General features: G+C 33.5%; 1 protein-coding gene across 1 annotated transcript; it reads left to right on the top strand.

Annotated features, from left to right (window-relative positions):
* The first annotated feature begins 5,242 nt into the window (after positions 1–5,242).
* On the top strand, positions 5,243–23,309 carry LOC129754302 (GTP cyclohydrolase 1). Its single transcript, XM_055750272.1, has 5 exons — positions 5,243–5,400; positions 5,474–5,549; positions 21,600–21,765; positions 22,019–22,135; positions 22,353–23,309. The coding sequence occupies exons 1-5, from the start codon at positions 5,344–5,346 to the stop codon at positions 22,480–22,482; spliced, it is 546 nt and encodes a 181-aa protein (XP_055606247.1). The 5' UTR covers positions 5,243–5,343; the 3' UTR covers positions 22,483–23,309.
* Positions 23,310–25,625: the final 2,316 nt, after the last annotated feature.

The following is a 25,625-nucleotide window of genomic DNA, read 5'->3' as shown; positions in this document are numbered from 1 at the left end:
TAGAAGTCGATTTTTTTCTTTCCGACGCCATCTTGAAATCCAAGATGGCAGCTTCCACTGAATTTAAAATACTGTTAATCAATGAAAATCGCTCGAACACAACTTTTTTCACGTAATACTACATTAAAACTACTATTTTAAGACAGTTTAGATCATTTTAAATCACTTTTATTATTTTTTCATTATGTTTCTAATCCATTTAGCACTTTTCTTGTTTTGTTTATAGTTTTTGTTTTTTTTTTGCCATTTATGTAATTCTATTATTCCTATCATGCTATTATGTTTAAATTGTATTGGTCTTATTCTAGCGAAAACTATAAGGTTATGTTGTTTCTGTTAACCGTCTGATTTAGGCACATGTGCCAAATTCGATGTTGCCAAAATCGAATGTTGCCAAAAACGAACGGGGTCTGTATTGTGGTGGTTTTTGTGGGATTTTCAGTCACTTACAGATTTTCAGAGAAACGCGAAAAGAGATATTTGACTTCTATCATTTAGCCTTAGCACCCAATACAATATATTTGGGAGTTTCATGCTATTTTCATTCATTTACAGTAGCTGAACTTAAAAAGCTGAAGCCACCATCTTGGATTTCAAGATAGCGTCAGAATGCAAAAATGAACTTTTTATAGCTTATCCCAACACCCATATTTTGGAGGTTTCATGCGATATTCAATGATTTAGAGCATTTTTAAAGTTTATAGAAAGCTGCCATCTTGGATTTCAAGATGGCGTAAGATAGCAATATTCGACTTCTACTCGTTAAGCCCTTCCACCCACTACCACCTGGGTTTCATGTCATTTTAAGTCATTTACTACATTTTAAAGTTTAGCGGAAGCCGCCATCTTGGATTTAAAGATGGCGTCAGATAGCGAAATTCAACTTCTACCGGTTGATTTCTTTCAACTTATACCCCTATAAAATAGGTTTTATGCGATTTTCAGTCATTCACAGTATTTTCAAGTTGAGTGGTAGCCGCCATCTTGGATTTAAGATGGCGACGGGCAACGAAATTTGACTTCTACTCGTTTATTACTTTCACCTAATAACCATATTGCGAAGGTTTAACGGTATTTTCAGTAATTTACAGCTTTGAAAATAAAAGCGGAAGCCGCCATCTTGAATTAATGATGGCGTCAAGCAACAATTTTTTTCCTACTATTTGGGCCCTTTCACTAAATACTCATATTGTTAAGATATTCATACCACTTTCGGTGATTTCAAGTTTTCAAAGATGTGTATTTTTTTTATTTTAACTCAAAACCAACACGCATAACTTACCAAAAATGTGTAAAAATGGGAGTTCCAATTCAAATATGTGCTATCTAATCTGAGCGTGTCCTGTTTTGACATCTTGATCGAGAACTGTCACTAAGTTTTATGGCGGTTTAATAATCATGCACTGAGTGCTATTATAGAATATGCAAAAGAAAGCTTGGAGCAAACTTCTAGGTTTGTGTTTTATTATAGTTTAAAAAAAGCATTCACAACTCTTTCAAAATAACTAAAACAGCATGTTTAATAAAAGTTTTATTAGCGTTTTCAAAACCATCTGAAAACATATAGTCGAAAAAAAATTATAAGCATTCTGCATGACCATAATAAAACCGCCATAAAACGAGCTGCACAAAAAAATGCCATAATTAAACCATAATAAAACTTCCTAATGCTAGTTGGCATAATCTGTGTTACTTGGGTTATGAAGTTTATATTACAGTCGAACAATACATTCCAGTTTCGAGATAAAGCTAAGGGATCAAGTATCCTCATTCTCCCCTACTTAACGATTGGATCGGGAAAACACTGGAAAAGTGACTGGCAAAGAAGTTACATTTCTCGGCAGAAGATTCGGCGGTTCTGTCTTTCAAATAAAGCACCGCAGACCAGACTCCTTCATTTTGGTGTTAACGGACTTCCAGAACATTTTCGGCTTACGGCAAAGTCAGATTATGTGCGATCTAAATAGCGACGATAGCAAAGACGATTGTAGATCCTATTTCTTCTGGTGGCATCGTTCATTTTTTTTCTCCGTTGATGACTGGTTGAGAAAAGAGACCGAGTATTGGGTTGACTTTGTCTCGACCCTACGGGAAAGCCTCTTCGTTTTCTAGGAAAACCGAATATTTTGGCGCGCATTACATCCGTTGATACGCGCAGCATTGCTATGTTTCTACTGAGCCTTCTTGAGCATGTTAGGGTGGTTAACTGGAGCTCGCTCGTTCGTTCCAGGACATAAGGTTTAAAGCAGGGGTGAGCAACCCGCGGCCCGCGGGCCGCATGCGGCCCTCGAGACATGTTTGTGCGGCCCGCGAAGCTTATTTCAAATTTAATTTATTTATCGATTTTTTTTCTACTTTAGATTGTTAATAGTCGTAAAATGGCGGTCCCTAATAAACCAAATAATGATATTTCAATAACTTGATATGCACATCACTTGTTTGCAGTTGCATTTGTCCCATAATCATCCAGATTGTTGACTTGTTGTAGGATTTAAGCTTTTCATTGAGTTCTTTCAAAGGCATAGATGCAATATTATTCGGATATTGGAAAAACGTAATTTTGGAATAAGTTAAGTAATTATTTTTCGTTTCAAGTAATGTTAAAATTGTATGATGAAGTCAAATATTTTTGTTCTGTATTATTGACAGAAATAATATAAAAATAAAATGTATAACAAAGACTGGGTGAACGATTATTGATTTCTTATCGACATGGCTCAGCAAAACTTTGATTTTTCGACAAAAACAATATCTGTAATTCTATGATTCAATCACAGGAGAACATCATTTTTGGTATCTCTGTTTCTAAACTGATATTATGAGGTTTTGGCGTTCTGAATTCAAAACATTTTACACATTTTGTCATTCACTTATAGTTTCCATGATATGGCATATGAAAATTTTTAAATTGATCAGTTTGGGGTAAAATCTATCTTTCATATCTGTTTAACCAATAAATCTACATAAAAAACAAAAGCTGACTTTCAAACAATTTAATACCCTTTATTCAATCAAGGACTCAGATATTGCCAAGAAATTCTTGTATTAGAGATACAACGCTTCAAAAAATTAAAATTCCAAAAAAACTTCTGGCATCATCAAAGAATGTTATTTAATATTGGATATTTATGATTTTAATTCATTGAACAACTTTGTTGAAGACTACGAAACGATTTGACTAACGATTTAAAAAATATCATAGATTCAATATTGTCTAAGTTTTCCATAACTTTTTTTTCTGAATTCAAAATTACTCGCGGTCTTAGTAAAGTTGATCATTGAGTCAAAAAGTATTTGTATTTCACAGTTTTTTTCTCCAAAAAACACAAATTGAATAACTAATTTTTTACTTATATTTGAACATTTCCTCGAAACGTTGACAAAAAAATTAATTGAATATTTGGATTCAGCACCACTGATTAAGTCAAAATTAGTTCTGATATTCCTTGCACCTCGGAAAAATGTGAATGTTGTTGTCTTGTGTTATGTGTGATGTTATTTTAAAAAATTTCATGGGCAAATTATGCCAAACACTGATTTAATTGAGTAATTTAACTTCAAAATTCATATTACCAAAGCCATAAAATTTGCATGATTCAGCCTTAAAAGCCTATCCCAGAGGAATCTTACGCGATAAAATTTATGAAATCTGTAAAAAATAAACTCGAATCAAACATGTGAACAGTAACATTGAAAAATCTGATTAAAAATCTGTGAAATTATGAATTTTTCATAACCATGCTAAATGCAATGATTAAAAAAATCACCGTTGATAGAAAAAACTTGAGGCTTCACGAGAAAATCTAAATAAATTGTGAAAAAACTTTTCGAAAATGGGCAAAGAAAAAAATCGCTATGGTTGAGCTCCATGAAACGTGATAGAACTATTAAACGGAAGTGATGACGAAAAAAACCATCGCATCGGTTCGAACAAAAAAGAGTTTTTCTCAAAAAACGGATCAAATCTTTTTACGAACCATAGAAAGGCATTCAAAATTTTTCGTTTTCAATAAATAAAAGGGAAATAAATGATGTTTCCTTTTTTTTAAAAAAGAATATTCGCTAAACATTTCAAATCCATTAAAACATTTAAATTATTGAAAAATGATCAAGATTTGGTGCTGAACCTATTCAATTTCGGTTTTAATTAAAAAATTAAAAAAAAAGGTTTATGCAAGTATGTACATGAATTCGGTTTTTTGTCAATATTTGTCGTTTTAAAACATTACGTAAAGCTCCGCAAACTATTATTACCAAATTTTTATATTAATGCGGCCTGCCAAAAGAATTTCAAACTAAAAGTGGCCCGTTGCTTCAAAAGGTTGCTCACCCCTGGTTTAAAGTGTGTTAAAATATCAAAAATATGTGTCCAAACTTTCCGGCCATTTATTATGGCATTCTTCAGTAGGTAACTTGAACAATAATAAAAATCACTCATTTTCATTTCTACAATTGACTGACGAATCGCCAAAAGTCTAAAAACAAGAATTTCAAGTAATTAAAATAAAGGTCAGCTTAAAGTTTGACGTGATGTCGGAAGCGAAAAATACTCTGAGTTGCCTGACTTGAGTAAAAAAATATGAAGTTCGATACTTCAGGCACTTAACAACGATATTTGGTTGAAAGAATTTCGATCCACAGGGATAAATAATTAATGGTTTGAATCGTTTCATTTGCAGGTATTTATTTTCTATTTGTGTCTCATTTCAACATCGACCGACAAATATTTTAGTAGAGAATAATAAACGAAACCGTTATTGGGTGAGGTCAAACATGTTTTCGAATAACTCTCGAGCGTGTCAATTTCAGCTGCAATTTAATAGTGAGGGGGATCAGGATATTTGCTATCGGAAACTAGCCACCTACATCCAAAGCATATTTAACGGCTTCTGTTTTCGGTCTCGGTCGAAATTATATCGCCACTCATTTAATAATAAATTACCCCCCCGTTTAATGGGGGGTCTTCGTCAGGTTGCTGAAGCTAAATAATGAAAACACGAACTCTTTCTGTTTATTGGATCCCACAGTTTTAATACCAATCCGACAAATCAACAGATCGTTGCGAGTTCAGTAGTAGCTTTCAGTGTTAGAGCTTTTGCATGAGTTGTTTTTGGAAGCTTAGCGTTGAACATAGAGTTTGATGTAGGGTAAACAAAAAACTAAACTAGAATTATAGGATTTCTGCAAAATTTATGTAAACTATCTCAAATTACCATTTAATAATAAACATAACTGAAAAATTTCTTCTCAATTTTCCCAAATTTAGGACACGAAAACTGCACATTCCACCATGATCTGGAGCTGGACCACAAACCGTCAACCCGGGAGGAACTTCTGCCGTTGATGTCCAAATCGTACCGGAGTTTGCTGCGAAGCCTCGGAGAGGATCCAGAACGACAGGTAACAATCACTTCTTAATTTTAGTCAAAAGTTTCTAAGAATTGATTGCCATTTTTATCTTTATTTTAAACAGGGTTTGCTGAAAACGCCGGAACGTGCGGCCAAAGCCATGCTGTTCTTCACCAAAGGATATGATCAGAGTTTGGAGGGTAAGTCCATTTTCCTGTGATCTAGCCTTATTTTTCATTGTCGAATTTCAAACTCTTAACGAATAAACTACAAAAAAAAAATTAAACAAAAAAGAAAAAACACTAGAAAATTTAAACAAAAAAAACAGAAAGAAAAAAAAAATAAATTTTAAAGCGAAAAAAGTTACGAAAACGAATATATACGAAATATATAAGATGAAATGAATAAAAATAATCACAAATATGACAAAAATGACAAAAATGACAAAAATGACAAAAATGACAAAAATGACAAAAATGACAAAAATGACAAAAATGACAAAAATGACAAAAATGACAAAAATGACAAAAATGACAAAAATGACAAAAATGACAAAAATGACAAAAATGACAAAAATGACAAAAATGACAAAAATGACAAAAATGACAAAAATGACAAAAATGACAAAAATGACAAAAATGACAAAAATGACAAAAATGACAAAAATGACAAAAATGACAAAAATGACAAAAATGACAAAAATGACAAAAATGACAAAAATGACAAAAATGACAAAAATGACAAAAATGACAAAAATGACAAAAATGACAAAAATGACAAAAATGACAAAAATGACAAAAATGACAAAAATGACAAAAATGACAAAAATGACAAAAATGACAAAAATGACAAAAATGACAAAAAATGACAAAAATGACAAAAATGACAAAAATGACAAAAATGACAAAAATGACAAAAATGACAAAAATGACAAAAATGACAAAAATGACAAAAATGACAAAAATGACAAAAATGACAAAAATGACAAAAATGACAAAAATGACAAAAATGACAAAAATGACAAAAATGACAAAAATGACAAAAATGACAAAAATGACAAAAATGACAAAAATGACAAAAATGACAAAAATGACAAAAATGACAAAAATGACAAAAATGACAAAAATGACAAAAATGACAAAAATGACAAAAATGACAAAAATGACAAAAATGACAAAAATGACAAAAATGACAAAAATGACAAAAATGACAAAAATGACAAAAATGACAAAAAATGACAAAAATGACAAAAATGACAAAAATGACAAAAATGACAAAAATGACAAAAATGACAAAAATGACAAAAATGACAAAAATGACAAAAATGACAAAAATGACAAAAATGACAAAAATGACAAAAATGACAAAAATGACAAAAATGACAAAAATGACAAAAATGACAAAAATGACAAAAATGACAAAAATGACAAAAATTACAAAAATGACAAAAATTACAAAAATTACAAAAATTACAAAAATTACAAAAATGACAAAAATGATAAAAATGACAAAAATGACAAAAATGACAAAAATGACAAAAATGACAAAAATGACAAAAATGACAAAAATGACAAAAATGACAAAAATGACAAAAATGACAAAAATGACAAAAATGACAAAAATGACAAAAATGACAAAAATGACAAAAATGACAAAAATGACAAAAATGACAAAAATGACAAAAATGACAAAAATAACAAAAATGACAAAAATGACAAAAATGACAAAAATGACAAAAATGACAAAAATGACAAAAATGACAAAAATGACAAAAATGACAAAAATGACAAAAATGACAAAAATAACAAAAATGACAAAAATGACAAATATTTCAAAATGGACAAAAATGATAAAAATTTCAAAAAATCACAAAAATCTCGATTAAAATTTCCCATCAATTTTGGTAATCGATAAATAAAAAAATCGTACAAAAATATTTGTACATTTGTAGCTCAATTTTTTTTCGAGTTCGAAAATGAATTGATTGGTTAGACTTCATTATGCTTTAGTGCTGTACTAATTTGAGTATGATGGATACAAGAAGAGAGTAAAAGAAGCCTCGCTATTTGTCAAATTTGTGAGTTGTTAAGTACCCAAGTAACACCAATGGTTTTGCAAGACTCTTTTAGCCTCTAATGAACCTAAACTTGGTCTAGTAGCCTGCTATAAAACTTGAAAAGTTACTTGGGCAGTTGAGCTGGTTTATTTCATTTGAGCACTTTTTTTTATGTTTCTTTTTATCTATTGTAAGAATATTTTTTGTTGTCTTGTTTCTGTTTTGTTGTTTACCATTATTGATACAATTATTTTGTGTCGTTTATGTATCCGTTTTCGGTTTTTCTTAGTGGAAGGGGTTATTTTTGAGGAAATTGGGGTCGAAAGGAAATCCATTAAAATCATTTTTTTTACTATTTACCAGCATTCTGGCATTCGTGTCTAAACTTTACAAATGATGGAAATTCGTTGCTCAATGAAATAGAAAATCCTGTTGATGTTAATTTTGGCTAAATATCAAATGCGGTTTGAAAATTGAAGGAGCAAGCCATGACTAGTAGGCATCAGACGTGTTTTTTTCGCTCCGTCGCTGAAATTTGTGTTTTCATTTTTTGCTTCATATTTTGCTCATATGAAAAAAGCGATATATTTCCTGGACAAAGTTGTAGCTTATTTTATTTATTTGTTGTAGCTAATCATTTCAAAATAAAAATTCTGAATCCGATTGAAAGTAATTAAAAATTGAAGGTTTGGCTTGCTAGTGTTGAATATATATTTCTATTTGTACACAGTGTTACCAGAAAAACTTTTTATTTTTTTTTTTTTAAATTTTCCCGTTTTCCGTAGAAAACTTTATAGAAATTTGAAGGTTTATGAGGGTCGCCTTAGAGTTTTCTGAATGAGCTTAAAACTTTTTTGTCAAATAAGATACGAAGTTACGGTGTTGTACAAAGTTTTTCAGCGGAAAATTTATAAATCGGTATAAAAACCATAAGCAGACCCGATTCTACAGAAAAAACAAAAATGATGTTCAGTTTTCAGTGCAAAATATTCAATTTTCCCATACAAACCTGAAAGTTCAAATTAACACTTGTAAACGTTACTTAAACTGCAAAAACCAGAACGAAACATTTCAGACCCCAGGGTTTGAGAAATTCAAAAATGACCCCAAATCGACTCAGTCTAATGTGCAGCAAAACTCCCATCGAAATCATCATGGAAAAAGATTTTAAATTACATTTGGAAAATAAGTGTTGAACATTGTGGAATACAGATTGGGGATTATCATTACATAAAAAGAAAATGCAGAAGTTCGAACGACTTCAGACTACTCTTATGCTGGAAGAAAAAGGCAAACAAGAAAGGAATTATTCACCTGTAGCTGTAGCCTCGAGCAAATGTTAACATGCATCGCCATTTCCATCGCTCTTCCCCAAATGAGACTATGAATAAATTTTTTGGGCAAATAAAAAAATCGTGCCAAAGTTTAAAGATCCGAATCTGTAGGTGGGTTTTACCTATTTCTTCCACAGTCGTCACCATCACGATTCTAGTCGTTCTCATCAAAAACCAACCATCTTCGTTTTGCCAAAAGTGGTCTCTCAAGTGAAATTCAATCGAATTCGGAAATTCCACTTTAGAGTGCGTGACGGTACCGAGCGATGAATGGTATGGAAGATAGGTAATGATGAGCTTTGCTTCCCATCCTCCGACTTACTCTTGGGAAACTTTTCCCATCAAGATGTGGATCCGGTCTCGGACCCAGACTTGATGGGAGTGGAAAAAATATCAACTGTTTTAAGAGGATCATCATTCCGGATTGAGGAAGAAATTCCAGAACACCAGCGTCAATTTCCTTGAAAGTTGATACCGCAGTTTTCTTGCCACTCGGTATTTTTGAACACGAATTGCTCACGGTGCCGGCGATTGTTGAATTGTAAATTATTTTCCCCACCAGAACCACACTTTTGTGTAGGTGGATGGGTGAGTTGAATGATTTGAGGTAGGAGACTTTGTTTCTCGATTCTTGAAGATGTCGCAATCTCGCAAGTGCGGGCTCCTGTAATGTATTCTTATCACTTAGAGGGAGGTAGATTGCCGATTCCCTTTTACAGTTTCTTAAGTTTTCTACTTATCTTGAATTTATTCTTTCTGTTAGAATGATGGAGGTTTTGCTATTTGAAAAATCACAAAATTGAAAAAAGAATGGATAATTTGAATTTTTTAAAGAATATGAAATTAATTTCACTAAATTTTGAGAGAAAAAAACATCAGAATCAGGAGAAAACTTTACTAACATGTTTGTACTTTTGATCATTTTTGTCACTTTTGTCATTTTTGTCGTTTTTGTCATTTTTGTCATTTTTGTCATTTTTGTCATTTTTGTCATTTTTGTCGTTTTTGTCATTTTTGTCATTTTTGTCATTTTTGTCATTTTTGTCATTTTTGTCATTTTTGTCATTTTTGTAATTTTTGTAATTTTTGTCATTTTTGTAATTTTTGTCATTTTTGTCATTTTTGTCATTTTTGTCATTTTTGTCATTTTTGTCATTTTTGTCATTTTTGTCATTTTTGTCATTTTTGTCATTTTTGTCATTTTTGTCATTTTTGTCATTTTTGTCATTTTTGTCATTTTTGTCATTTTTGTCATTTTTGTCATTTTTGTCATTTTTGTCATTTTTGTCATTTTTGTCATTTTTGTCATTTTTGTCATTTTTGTCATTTTTGTCATTTTTGTCATTTTTGTCATTTTTGTCATTTTTGTCATTTTTGTCATTTTTGTCATTTTTGTCATTTTTGTCATTTTTGTCATTTTTGTCGTTTTTGTCATTTTTGTCATTTTTTTTTCATTTTTGTCATTTTTGTCATTTTTGTCATTTTTGTCATTTTTGTAATTTTGAGCATTTCATTTAAATTTTCAGTTCATTCTATTCAGGATTAAATTTTCAATGAATTTTGATTTTGTATAGCAGGTCAAATCAATCTTTCATGAGTGAATGATACAAAATCTTTCCTATTTTAACAAATCGTTCCCATTAGCTTAGATGAGTGTTTATCTTTGTACTTTGGTTAAATCACATTATGGTTATAGTGAGCTTTAAAAGTGACATCCAATAACAAACTGTGTGAGATAGCTGAAAAAAAGTACTAACGTCTGCTGAAAATTGCTTGAGTGCATTCGATTCAAAAAGCCAACAAAATAAAAAGAAACTAGAAAAAGGGAACCGTTCCGGGATTGAAAATTCCTGCAATGCGAAAAACCCTACCGAGTGCAAACAAACAGTTGGATGTTTGTTTGAGCTTTGGAGTTGTTGAGACAAGTTGTTGATTTAATTTATAGTTGTTCTTGAGAGGGGTGTTAAATTTACTCTTTGACTGAGCGTTTCTGAGAAAAAGGAAACAGCTGAACTTTTATGATACATGTTTGTCGACTTTTTTTCAATTTCCACTATAAAGACAAAGACATTCACTAAAATGTAGTTAGCGTAGAGAGCACAGGTTGACCCATTCAACTTTCGTAAAAGTTCAACAACTGAAATGGCACCGAGTTTAAAAGAAGCATGAATCACGTTCCAACGCTAGAGAGGGAAAAAAAGCAACTTTCCTCACAAATTTAGCCCATTATCAGAAATGTTCACCTTCTCGAATCGGAAACATCTCAGCTGCTAAACCAACCGACACGTGCCTGCGAGGACTTGGGGTGAAAGGAAAAGTTTCCGGAATGCAACAACGGGCCAGAATCTATGCTACATAACTCCTAACCCAGTCCCCGGTTCAATAGAATCGATTCCGATAAATTGACTTCGTTAAAGTGGGAGCCCGACGACGACATCGACGTGCCAGAAATCGATCGACGCCATTGACACCGTCCCTCGTCGTTGTTGCTGCAATATTTGCGCCCGTTTGCAATCTCCTGATGGTTTGTCCCATTCATCTGAAGCCATTTGGCGCCATCGGCATCGGCTCACAATCACACTTATACACGAACATCAATAAGAGGAAGGAGCCATTTTCAACAGGTGCCAAATGGAAACTACTAGGTTGGTACCTACCTGGGCGTTGATTTTAAAGGAACACATTCTTGCCTGGGACAGGAAGTTGGACCGAACCCAGACGAATCTGACAGGACCGCAGTAATTCGATTTCCTGTGTAGGTACCGGGGTTTTGGTTTTGAACATTTCGATCATTTTGTACAAGGGAAATTCAAATTTTTTAACAGTGACGAAAAAAAAAAAATATAGGTGCTTATTAGACTGCCCTGTGTTTAGGAAATTTGAAACCTGGGAAGGGGTTGCTCAACAAGTCTGGATATCGTATGGAATTTTGAGACATTTAGTTCGGGAGGAACATGAAAACCCAGTTTTTCATCAATAACTTTGGTCCTATTCGGCTGATTGGTCCTAGAGATTGGTAAAGTCACTTCACATAACACATGGTTTTTCATCAATGAGCATTTTTCTTAGTATGCTTCCAATGATACTGTCCCTTTGAAACGTATGGTACTGGTGATCCACAATGCTTCTGTTCCAGACAGGGCCGTAGGAAGAACCGACTCATGGTTTTTTGCCCAACAATGCACGAATACTAAACAAATAAAGCAAATTATGTTTGTTACTACAGTGAAACCCCGATTTTATCACCCCCATTATTAATTTTGAGTACTTTGACATTAAAAGTTTTCGTAATTCAATCGAAACTTTAGAAAATTGATCTTGAACCTAAAAGGTGGACAAAATTCGTTTTTATCGATGTTTAAAATCTGTGAAATTGTTTGAGAGTTTGTTAGATCAAAATAAGTTGATTTTGGCATAAAATAACCTTTTTTTCGAAGAGTCTTCCATTAAAAAAACTTATTCTTTACTCAAGACAAACAAGCCCAATCTTCTAAACTTTTTTGCAAATACAAAGATTTGAACCTTTGATGAAAATAAATCAAATTATGAAAAAAAAAAGTAAGAGATAAATATCATCAGATTTTCAGTTCAAAATTTCTTGATGCAAACTTGAACCAAACTAATGATTTTAGTATGAAATTTTGCTTAAAAAAAACTGCAATATTAACTCATTGCGGACCAAATACGAGATATCTCGTTTTTTTTTTTTGCTTGCCGCTAGAATGCTCCATTCAAAAGCATAATTCAAATGTAATGAATTTTATAATGAGCCTTTTTCTCCAAAATTTAACACAACACTTCCCGTTACTCGAATATCTATATCAAATTAGCAGAATTATGCCTATTAGTTTCTGAAACATAAAATGCCAAATTTTGGTGTTTTTGATGTGTTAATGACGTTAAACAATACACTGGGAAAATATAGAATTTTGGTGCAGATTTTTTATACGAAAATGTTTCTTATATTTTTCATAAGCAATCATTTCCATAATGAAAATCCTGTGGATGATATTTTTAAAATGAAATTTGGGTTTTTTCGTATAAAACAAAAAAAAACTCAAATTCTACCTTTTATCTGTGATTTTTAGCAGAATTGTGTTTACAAACGAATTTTGTTTAAAAAATTGAAAACGGGAAATTGAATTGACAAGCAATATTAACACATAAGTAAAAGACAGAAAAAATCTATGACGAGAAACACCGAAACTCGACGTTCTATATCTCAGAAACCCCTGGACTGAATTTTTCAAATTTTGCATTTTTAACCTTCCAAAGTCGTTCGGGTCAATATGACCCGAAGCGCACATTCAAATCATCATAACTCTTCGAGAAAAAATCGCAAAAATTTGATTTTTAAAACCTCCCTGGGGAATCACGAAATACACAATCTGTAGTACCAGGCAACTTCCTGTGACCACCGGAAGTGCTCGCTCAAAAAAATCCGTAATTAGGCTGTTCGGGTCTATATGACCCGAGAGTTTGCGTAAGTTCCCCTGGCCGCAAATATTGACCGATTTCGATGAATTTTAATTCATTGTATAGATAATTTATTCTAGTTTCTCAATATCGAAAAAATATGTCGAAATATTTTACGAAACCACCAGTAGCTGATTCCGAACGAAAAAAGTCTCGAAAAATAGCTCTTTTAAGAAAGCTTATAACTTGTGACAGATTTCAAATATTGCACTGATTTTATAATACTTGGAATTGTCAAGAATAAATCTATCCATGGATGTATAAATTTTTGATGGTCCAAAGGAAGTTTTGGCCGCTATCCCGGAACTTCCGGTAGAAAAAATTCTTACTTCAAAAAAGTCACCCAATTTTGGCTTTGCATTGCTGTATCTCGCTTAACAATGGAGCGATGCTCTGAACTCAAATTTTAGTTTTTTTTCGTTAACTTTATTATTATTTTTGTAGAACATAGTTGGTTCCTCAAAAATCTCAGTTGTTCAGTATATTGTAATTAAAATCACATCTTTTTTGTCATTTTTCAAACTCCCCCTCATGTCGGTGGGTTTACGGGATTTTGTTAGCGTGATTTCTCTAAAATTTGAACTCAAATTGGTCACGTTTTCTATACCTAAAGATTCATTAGAATCTCCTCTTTCGATGGACATACTTTTTGTGTGGTGTTTTGAAAATTTGTAGCAACGTTTTTCGAATTTACTGAAAGCTGCCAGATTTCAACCAGTTTGACAAAAGTTTTCAGCAGGTTGGTGTACAAATCTCGCACTCCTCAAGTAGCCGCGGGAGAAACAAATCCTGTAGCTCTCTTTTTGTCGCTCACCAAATCTACCACCCAACCCAGCAGCAGGAGGAACTGCCGTCTCGCCGCGTGGTTTGTTGATTGATTGTGCTGATGCTGATGCCTCTTAGCGTAGTACCTAAATGTTTTGATTTTAAAATAGAGAAAGATTATTTTTCCAAATTTGAATAAGCTTCTTGAATCTTTTCAGATATTTCATCATTAGAATTCTTCAGTGATACATTTGTTTTGAATGTTATCATGATTCAAGTCGATGCAATTTATACTGATTTGTCGGCCGCTTTTGACAAAGTGAACCACGAAATAGCTATTGCGAAGCTGGAAAGGCTGGGAATTTGCGGGTCCTTATTAGATTGGTTTCGCAGTTACCTCATTGGACGCAAATTCTCTGTAAGATCTGGTGACTCATGTTCCAAACAATTCTCTGCCACATCAGGCGTGCCTCAAGGCAGCCATCTAGGCCCAGTTGTGTTCCTGATTTACTTCAATGACGTGCTTTTCCTACTTGACGGTCCAAAACTCGCCTATGCAGATGATCTGAAGCTTTTCTACACTATAAAATGTTCTGGAGATACTGTACTTTTACAGCGACAGTTTGACAATTTTGCCAAATGGTGCGATGACAACTGCCTGCCATTAAACCGCAAAAAATGCTCGGTCATCACCTTTTCCCGTAAACGGCTTCCTGTAACTGCTGATTATTTCCTTGGAAACCAGATAATTGCTCGAGCAAAACAAGTAAATGATTTAGGTGTAATTCTTGACCAACAGTTGGACTTTAAGTCGCACACCAACTATGTAGTCGACAAAGCATCGAGAAGTTTGGGATTTATCTTTCGCGTGACTAAAGACTTCAAAGACATTTACTGCCTGAAAAGTCTCTATTGTAGCCTTGTCCGCTCAACTTTGGAGTATGCATCTGCTGTATGGAGTCCCTATTATCAGAATGGTGCTGATCGAATCGAGGCCATCCAAAGACGCTTTATACGTTACGCTTTGAGACGCTTGAATTGGCAAGATCCGTTCCGCCTTCCACGATACGAGAATCGTTGCTACCTCATATCTTTGGACACACTCCAAGCCCGGCGAGCTACCATTCGAGCGTTATTTGTCTCCGATCTTCTGGCTTCGAATATAGACTGCCCCATGCTGCTGGAAACTATCAACCTGTGCGTACGACCTCCAGGACTAAGAAGTCGGAACCTTCAGCTTCACATCCCTCTTCGCCAGAACAACTATGGAGCCAATAGTGCCCTGATCGGTATTACAAGGGTATTCAACCGTTTTTCAGAGCTCTTCGACTTTGATACCTCCAGGAATACGTTTAAAAGAAGAATTCTACCGATGTTAAGAACTGTGTAGTCTGTAGTTTATACTTTTTTGTTAATTTATATTAATGTTACTTTTAAGTCTAATCATTAGGATCAATACGTGATCCGTTGATATAAACCCAATAAATAAATTCTTTTCTGAATTTTCTGAATTTTAGAATTCTTCAGTGATACATTTGTTTTGAATGTTATCATGATTCTTTTCTTTTATTTCAAGCAGTGTCTACTGCAGGAGACAAAAAATCTATGATTCAAGTAACAAATATTCTGAAATTTTAATCAGAAACTTCAATCAGAAATCGGAATTTGAATCGGAATCTGAAATAAGAATCTGAAATCGAAATCTGAATCTGAAATCTGAATCTGAAATCTGAATTTGAAATCTGAATCTGAAATCTGAATCTGAAATCTGAATCTGAAATCTGAAATCTGAATCTGAAATCTGAATCTGAAATCTGAATCTGAAATCTGAATCTGAAATCTGAATCTGAAATCTGAATCTGAAATCTAAATCTGAAATCTGAATCTGAAATCTGAATCTGAAATCTGAATCTGAAATCTGAATCTGAAATCTGAATCTGAAATCTGAATCTGAAATCTGAATCTGAAATCTGAATCTGACATCTGAATCTGAAATCTGAATCTGAAATCTGAATCTGAAATCTGAATCTGAAATCTGAATCTGAAATCTGAATCTGAGATCTGAATCTGAATCTGAAATCTGAATCTGAAATCGGATTTTTAAATTTAAATCTGATATCTGAATCTGAAATCTGAAATCTGCAATCTGAAATCTGTAATCTGAATCGGAAATCATGGACGTGAACTTTAGAAATGTTTCCCATCCATTAAAATATTAAATCAAAAAAAATTCAAGCAATTCCTACAAAAATAAAGCATTCATTTCGTTATCAGCATCAGCACAATCAATCAACACACCACGCGGCGAGACGGCAGTTCCTCCTGCTGTTGGGTTGGGTGGTAGATTTGGTGAGCGACAAAAAGAGAGCTACAGGATTTGTTTCTCCCGCAGCTACGTGAGGGGTGCGAGATTTGTACACCAACCTGTTGAAAACGTGGACCAAACTGGTTGAAATCTGGCAGCTTTCAGTAAATTCGAAAAACGTTGCTACAAATTTTCAAAACACCACACAAAATGTATGTCAATCGAAAGAGGAGATTCTAATGAATCTCTAGGTATATAAAAAGTGACCAATTTGAGTTCAAATTTTAGAGAAATCACGCTAACAAAATCGCGTAAACCCACCGACATGAGGGGGAGTTTGAAAAATGACAAAAAAGATGTGAGTTTCATTACAATATACTGAACAACTGAGATTTTTGAGGAACCAACTTTGTTCCAAGAAAATAATAATAAAGTTAACGAAAAAAAACTAAAATTTGAACTTAGAGAATCGATCCATTGGTAACCGAGATACAGCAATGCAAATCCAAAATTGGGTGACTTTTTTGAAGTAAGAATTTTTTCTACCGGAAGTTCCGGGATATCGGCCAAAACTTCCTTTGGACTACCAAAAATTTATACATCGATGGATAGATTTATTCTTGAAAATTCCAAATATTATAAAATCAGTGCAATATTTGGAACCTGTCTCAAGTTATAGGCATTCTAAAAAGAGCTCTTTTTCGGGACTTTTTTCATTCGGAATCAGCTACTGGTGGTTTCGTAAAATATTTCGACTTTATTTTTCAATATTGAGAAACAAGAATAAATTATCTATACAATGAATTAAAATTCATCGAAATCGGTCAATATTTGCGGCCAGGAGAACGTACGTAAACTGCAGGTCAAATTTATCAAAAATAGATTTGTACGGAAATTTTGCGAACGGCTTTGGAAGGTTAAGTTACGGCAAATGTTGTGTTTAATTTTGTCGAATATAGTTTAACACCTCAATTCAGTCCATTCAAGTTATACTTCGAAATGTAGCCCATTGTTGGTAAGCGATAAAACAAGATATATCTCGTATTTGGCCCGCAATGTGTTAATTTCATGATCTCTTGAATTCCTCATCAGTTTATGTTGGATGTAATATATATTTACAAGCTTAATCTGTTTCTAAATTTTGAAGCTGATTTCTAAATCTGAATTCTGAACCTGAACTCAAAAATTGCGCTTTGAGTCTGTATCCAAATTTCCATACGATTTCTGAAATGTACAAAAAAAATACGATTTTCAAATCTTATTCCAGATCAGAATTTATTAGCCAAGTTTTTGAACCCTCATTCATGAATCTATTATTTAAATACTGTAGTTCAAGTTTAATCTAAATTTGCTATATGAATTATTTTTGTTGATTAGTACTGTGAATCAGAATTAAAATATGAATTTACAAAGATCTGAATCTGAACTTTCAATTTTAAATAGCCATTCCGAAGCTTTAAATTTTTAAACTTTGTAAATGAATAAAGTTTAAGAATTAGATCTCGATGATCTCGAAAAACATGATTCAAATTTTACATGAAATGCTAAACCAAATTTTAACCAGGATTTCAAAGCAGCTTTTCAATTCTAATTTTTATTATTATTCGAACTGAAAATCAAGAATCCTGAACTGGATACAGAATCCGAAATACGAAAATAGGAACACAATTTTGGTTATGGGAGTTATGGAATCAAAACCTAAAAAATGGGTTTGATTTAATCCAAATTTTAACATTCAGACCTGAATTTCGATGACCAAGTGAGAAAATTTTGAAAAAGTGTAGCAGAATTTTGAACTTGGGATGGATTTTTGAGGTTTTGGCATTAGTTTTTAGTCTAAATTGTTACTCTTGATGAACCTTACTCTATTATCATAGTTTGACTCTGAATTTAAAATTTTGAGTGCAGAGTAGAATACCTCGCTTGCTATTTTGGATCCTCAAGGGGGTGGGGGGGGGGGGGGGGTTAACCGCTAAACCCCCCCCCTCCCTCCCCCCCTCCCAAATTTTGTTCATCAGGTCATGTCGTGGGAAGGAAAACCTTGAGCTGAAATTTGGTATGGATGCTCATTAGGTCCAGGAATGATGAAAAATGTTTTCAGATTTAAGGATGATCCCTTTTGAAGGGAATCGTCCATATATAGAAGACAAATATTGTTTTAGAGATATTGGCGTTATTATACTTTAGATTGTGATGCTCTTTTGCTTTTTGGTTTTAAATTTGGGTCAGGGATCGGCAAAAGGGTCGTACATATTGAACATATAGGCCCTCTGCTGCTTGTTTGCTTCGATTCCGGTGAAAAAAAAGACGGAATTGGCTTAGGAAGCGCAGATTTTCAGGCAGTTTTTGCTGATTGTTCGTTTTGATTTGGCCTCCTGGTTGGGAAGACTGTTTCTAAGAATACTATCGAATTATTCCGGTTCTCGTAAACAGAGACAAAGTGACAAGGAAAGCACAGTTTGGGAAAGCTGTTGCTAAGAATGTTTTCGGATTGTTCCGACTCTGGTAAACAAAAACAGAGTGACAGGAAAAGCATAAATTCGAAAGGCTTTTGTGAAATATATTTTCAGATTGGATGAAGAATATGCAGAACACATTTGCTTACGATCTCTTACTAGGTGAATGAAAGAAATGTTACATTGTGTGTAACATTGTGTGTAACACAAATGCTCCCGAAGCTTATTGGCAATATCGTTAGTAATTTTGTGAAACTCTTTGAAGATCTAGATTTACTCATTGTAAGCGACGCTTCTTGACCTAAGATCGAGAGGGCGTCCTTAAAGCGCAATGGCTAACTAAGGGATGGTCGACTACGACCTCCAAAAAAATGCTTAAACTACTCGCGCGTCTTTTTTGCATTGTCTGGGCATTGGGTTTGAGGAAAAACCTCAGAAGAAGGGCGGTGGGAAAAGTTTTCCTGAAAGCTGGCAAGACATGAGCAAGCTCTCTATCCCTGGAACCTTTTTGTGAGTCGGATGTTGCTAAAGAGTCGTAGCTATTCAGAGTTATAAAGGAAGTAGAAAATCGCCGTGGTTTGGAATTGTCGCCGTAGTACCTACATTGCGAGTTGAAAATCGATTGCCTTCGTAATAGTATCGGAACTCGGAAGTCGACGGAAGTGTGGTGATTCAAAACTAACCCCTGTCTGACTGAAGAGGCAATCCGACGGCCTATGTTTGGACACCCGGAAGACATAGTTGGCAATTCGTTGGTAAGTCGTTGAACTTTATTGAGATCTTTGGGATTGAAATGCGCTTACATTGATTTTCCAAGAGCCGACCTATATTCCCAACGATATTGCCAGTTTGCTTTTTCCCTCTGTAGAGCGCGAAAACAAATTGTTCCCCCCTGGGGTAAGAGTCCAGGCAAAGTATCTTGGCTGCTAGTGCTTGTAGTAATATTCGCGACTATCAAGATTTAAAGAGGTAAAATACCCACTACGTAACAATTGATAGTTCGTCACAGCCATACGAAACCGTATTAGTCAGGTATTACTTCATATATGTTTGTTTTTTTTTTTATGTTATTTATCTATTAATGCTAATAATTAATGAATCAATTAAAAAAATGGCTGGTTCTATTAAATTTATAAAGAACCAATTAAAGCATGTTGGTTTCAAAAACACTTTATTACATTATTTAAAAAGATAGTCGCTTTTCGTTTTTTATCATAACAACCTTTTTATTGTAGAAATTTAAAGAAACAAAATAAAATGTGACGCGTTGTGACATACGATTTGAATCCATCATATTTCGAAAATGACTTCATCAAGAAAAATCTTTAAGAATAAATATGATACGCTTTAGATAATGAATTTCTTGACAGTTTTTTCACTGATGAACAGTTCCAACTCTAAATTTTACAAACGATTTTCCAAAAAGATCTTTAAACTTTATCGCTTACCGCTGAAATGAGTCTGAGCTTTTAGGTTACGGTTACCAGAATTTTTACAGCACCTATGCAAATTTATTCCGTGCAATTTATTACATTTTATTTTTTTTTCACAGTATTTTTTATTGACCCCCCTCTCACGATGTTCCAACTCCGAGTGACAAAAGAAAGGTTTGAAATTTGTTCCGGCCTTATATACGATAGAAAAATAACACAAAAATCGTTGTGCCACTGTTGAAGCATTTTCTATCTCGGCTCAAATTTTAATCAAGAATTTTGGACTCTACAAGCCACAATCTGCGACACTTTAATATTTGTTCAAATTTTGACATGTTTTTTGACAGAATGAAGAAAACAGCCCTTTTTTGATTAGGAAAAAAATCATAACTGTTTTCCAATAAGTCTTCTTTAACGATTTCTTGAAGAGTAGCAGCCTTTACCCTTAAATGTATACTATGATTTCCAATTTTTATCAATAATTGAAACACTGATTGTTCAGTATTTGATTCATCGTGTTCCATTATTGAAACAAAAAAAAAATGGTTTAAATGATGGTATTAAAACATATTTCCGCTTAAAAATCATATCGATTCGAAACTGTGGAGCAAGCTTAAGCTACGCTATCAAAATTTCATCTTATAAACTTTCGTTGTTTTTTGTGGGCCACAAATTCGCTAAATTCCAAAGGTGCTGATGTTCAATATATAGTGTTCTTACCCTAGTGATTTTGTGCTTAGCGATGATCACGATCCATTCAGAAGGAAATATATCTTTTTGGACCCTAGGGATCAGTTGATCCCATATCATACATTTTCGAATACTGTTTCTTAAAAAAAAAATTAAGAGATGACTATGACTTTTAAAATATCACATTAGGAAGTTCATATTATACCTAAACTATTGTAATATTGGATTAAATATTTTTAATATAATTTTTTCATATGAGAAACATTTTTAAATTATCAATAAAGATTTTAAGTGACATTTTGATCAATTTTTAAAAAAAAAGCCAAGTAACTCAATAATTAAATTTTTGAAAATTTGTTGAGTTGACAGCATTGTTATCAAGTATCCTCACTCTCCCCTATTCCAGCATGTTCAGAGCGAGTGAGGAGTTTTTGGAATATCGATAAATTAAGAATTTCTAAAATTATTTTTCAACCTTGATCGGCCATAACTTTTATAATACTCAAAATATCGACTTCAAACCTATTCAGCTATGTTATTCGAATTAAAATGTTATTATTTCACTGAATCTATAACTGCATTTCTCAATGAAAAAATGTCGCTGAATTTGTATGTCACGTTCATCTTTAATTGTACTTTTAATTGATGGACAGAAAAACTCATTTGCTCTGAATCATGCATTTTTGAGAAAACATAATAGCTTATCAAATATTTCCTCCATTTCTTTCATTCCAGAGGCTCTCAACGGTGCCGTTTTCGACGAGGATCACGACGAGATGGTGGTGGTCAAGGACATCGAAATGTTCTCGATGTGCGAACACCATCTGGTGCCGTTCTACGGGAAAGTTTCCATCGGCTATCTGCCCTGCAAGAAGATCCTGGGCCTGAGCAAACTGGCCAGGTAAATTTAGGGCAACTTAGTACGCAAACTAGATTTGTGCTAATTTTCTTTTGGATTACTTTTTTCTTGGTGTGTGAGGAAAAAAAATCAGGGAAAAACTTTCTTGCTCACTTATGTATCTTGCATTTGGGATGGGAACAGTCATGCCCTTGCAGAGTACTTTCTCTGTTTGCCCCGAACTTATTATGCTGATGTGTTTGCTGACTTATCCCGCTGACTGACTAACTTTTGCTCTTCTAATTATCTCGCACAGAATTGTGGAAATTTTCTCCCGCCGGCTGCAGGTTCAGGAACGTTTGACCAAGCAAATTGCCGTGGCCGTGACCCAGGCAGTGCAACCAGCAGGAGTTGCTGTCATCATCGAGGGAGTGTAAGTAATTTTAATGTTGAGTATTCATGTATATTTGAATGGTACCCAGTAATATTTGATGCTATCAGCGCGAGAAAACTGATTTCGAACTGAAGAACATCTAAAAAAATACCGCCTTTGGTTATGCAATCAAGTGATATCGCCCCATAAGAGGCCTCTACTGTAGATTGAATTCAAATGCTCTTCTAAATTTTTCAAATCGCTCGTTATTTTCCAGTCACATGTGCATGGTGATGCGGGGCGTTCAGAAGATCAACAGCAAGACGGTCACCTCGACGATGTTGGGAGTGTTCCGGGATGATCCGAAAACCCGAGAGGAATTCCTCACGTTGTGCAACAATAAATAGAAGAACGCACTTTCCCTGCCAACGAACTTCCGGCTCCAGCTGAAATTCCGTTAATCGTACTGCACACCGCCGCTGTTTTTACCTTCCGGAAAAAATGGAACAAATAATCGTCTGTCAAAAATTTGAGCCGGTTGAAAAAAGAAAAACAAAAGATAAAATCAAAAATCAATAAGGCAGCAAACTAGTGATAGGTTAAACGTATAAACGTATTTTCGATCGAACTTTTTTTACTCGGCAAGGTCCCGCCATAACGAAACAAAAAAAAACACATTTTACTGTTCTTATTATACATGTACGTGTGCATGTTGTTATTATTGTTGTGCTATTGTAAGTTAAAACTCTGAATGTTGGAAAGTGATTGTTGAAAGTTTAAGCCTGAATTTGGGAATCAATAAAAATATACAGTTACGAAACGATATCCACTTATATGAATAGTAAAACGAAAAAAGGAAAGTTGAAAACGATTGTTAGCAACAAATACAAGTGAAAGAAAAAAAAATATGAATGATAGAAACTCTTTTCAAAGGGGCCAAAAAACAAAACTCAATATACAAAACAATACTATGATAAATAAATAAAAAAAAAAGAACCAATATGCAATCACTTCGTGTGCAGCAACCAAACAAGGGATATTTTCGGCAATATATGCAAACTTAACAATGAGATACGGTTTTTAGCAATGCGATGTATTTTAGAAACAATATTATGCTGTGTTGTTCAGAATAGCAGAAATGATACATCAGAATAACGAACAACATTCATCGATATACAGTGTTCTTTCTATTAAGATCAATAAAGCAAAAATATTTAAAAATACTTTCTTTGAATCTTGTTTATATCTACAATGTCTCTATCTTTCGGTTTGAAATAATGTTTTCCATAAGACATTCAAAAAATAAAAGAAATTAGTTCATATTATAAAAATAACATAATGAAACAACCATAGGAAACGAATAAATGTTGAAAATTAGATGCATAACCAAAGGCGTTTTATTTTGACTGCTCACATCTCCCTTCCCAAGTCCCACTACAGAGGGTCACTGAGGTGTGGATCATCAGATCGTGAATAGCGCGAGCTAGTTCTAGTTTTTGGAAAGGTAGGCAAGGCTTTAGTGCGGCTATCGACCGCTTGGAGCGCAAGATTTTTTCTCACCTGAAAAGGTATCAGCATGAAACGAGAAAAGTTAACAAGAGTCAGTTAATTTGGAATTATAAAAAAACAATTCAAATTGATGCCTAATCATTTTGAAGAACAATTTTGACAAAAAATCTTTTTTTTTTTCATTCTTAACTTAAAACCTCAACGGCTGCAAAAGATTTGATGCATTTAATTTTTTTTTTAATCGTTGATCAATTTGATCAATCAAATTTTATAATCTCTGTTGCACTTTGAAATTATTTTTTTTACTTGTTTTACTTGTAAGTGCGCGTAGTTTTTGCCTATCTCCACAAAAAAAAACTGTTGAAACAAACTGATTGGTGATCATTTCACTCAGTTCACAACTATTCGAGCCATTCACGTTTTACAATGCTGAATTGTATTTTCAAAAAATTTTGGGCATTCTAAGGGTTTGGAGAAGCATTTAAAAATCGCTAGAACGACCTTTGAAATCGGCATAGTTTCAAAAACATTCAAGTATACATTTAGTAGAATAATTGTTAAAATGATTGACGTTAGTTTAAAAAATCCTTGAATTGTGAATCAACGTGAGAAAATATATCCATCTTATGTGGAAATACTACCAATTGTTTGTACAGACATTTTTACATTTTTTTTTTTTTTCAAGTTTACAACAAAAGCAGTATGAATTTCTTGGTACTAGCCCTACACGAGGTTGTTGAAAGTTCGAATTCGTCATTCCATTGTTTCGATAATTTTCTAATTTATTTAGTTTTTTCTTTAATTTCATTTTCCTTTTTGAAAAAAATAACTTTATCAAAAAAGTCTGTCAGATTGACGTAACCCTAGAAATTTACAGACACTTTTTAATTTTGGTAAGATTCCTAAACACTTTGAGTTGCATTCGAACGGTTTATTATCTGATTTTTTCATACGTTACTATAAATAAAACGATGTTTATTTATGTCAATTTATGGTTTTTTGTTTGTTTCTTTTATCATGTTTCAGACACAATAAACGTTTTTGTTATTCGATTATTGGAAATGAGTCCAATTGTCCCTGCCTGAGCCTGATTGACGCTCTGCCCCGAATTCACTGGCTATACTACAGGCACCTGTAGCATAATCGGTAATGCATTGGCCTAGAAAGCCGAAGATGGCGGGTCCAAATCCAACACAGTTTAGTCAGTTTTTTTTTTTTCGACATTTTCCGAATAAAAAGGTTTTCAATTTTTTTTTATCTTCTCTGTCAATTTAACCTTTTCTGATAAACTCATTTCAAATTTGAAAAAAGTTCTAGGACTTATGTTATAGTCGTTAAAATTTAGATTAAATATATGAATAAAAGTTTATCACCGGTACTTTTTATACGGTTTTTACTTATTGAGGTTTTTCGGTGAGTGAAACAACTTTTTTTCCAAATTCATGTTACGTTTCGGGTTACTTTTCTCACCCGTCATCAAACGTCTAAAAATATTTACTTTCATTAGAAATTTTAACCTTTTTAAATTAAATTACATTTTTCAAAATAACAATACTTCACATCACTTATAAAAAGAAAAGCAGAACAATTGAACAGCTGCTTGTCTGTTTGTTTACTGCCTCTCCTCTCAGTTTTGCTAAAAGACGTGTAGGTAGTCAGTTTTTCTTCTTCAGTTTGTTAATTCGCTGTTCGCTCCTCTCCTCTTACTTGGATGATGGATGTGTAAGGTTTCGGCAGCCTCTCGTTTCCAGAACTCTACGATTCCACTGAAGTACTCCTGGTTTCTTGAAATCGAAACAGAAACAATAGCAAGGCAACACATGCTAGTACCTCGACAGTCACCCATCAGTGATGTAAAATGAATTTATTGTGTTTTTTTAATGCCAAAAGACCTACCCCTGTTAAGTAACTAATAACTGTTTTACCTTATAAGATACGAAGTTACGGCCTGCGACAAAGTTGTTTAACGGAAAATTTGCTTTAGAGAGTTTATAAATTGAAGGTTTCATAATAACATGAAACCCCCCGATTCCTTTCTACC

Source organism: Uranotaenia lowii, chromosome 3, assembly GCF_029784155.1.
Source record: "Uranotaenia lowii strain MFRU-FL chromosome 3, ASM2978415v1, whole genome shotgun sequence".
NCBI lineage: Eukaryota > Metazoa > Arthropoda > Insecta > Diptera > Culicidae > Uranotaenia > Uranotaenia lowii.
Note: the sequence above shows the minus strand (reverse complement) of the source record. Positions and strands in the feature narration are given on the sequence as shown.

Excerpts from the sequence above, each read along its gene's own strand:
- LOC129754302 (XM_055750272.1), top strand. The coding sequence starts at position 5,344 with ATGTCCAAATCGTACCGGAGTTTGCTGCGAAGCCTCGGAGAGGATCCA. Across the intron at positions 5,401-5,473 it reads GAGAGGATCCAGAACGACAG|GGTTTGCTGAAAACGCCGGA; the intron begins GTAACAATCACT and ends TATTTTAAACAG. Across the intron at positions 22,136-22,352 it reads GCTGTCATCATCGAGGGAGT|TCACATGTGCATGGTGATGC; the intron begins GTAAGTAATTTT and ends GTTATTTTCCAG.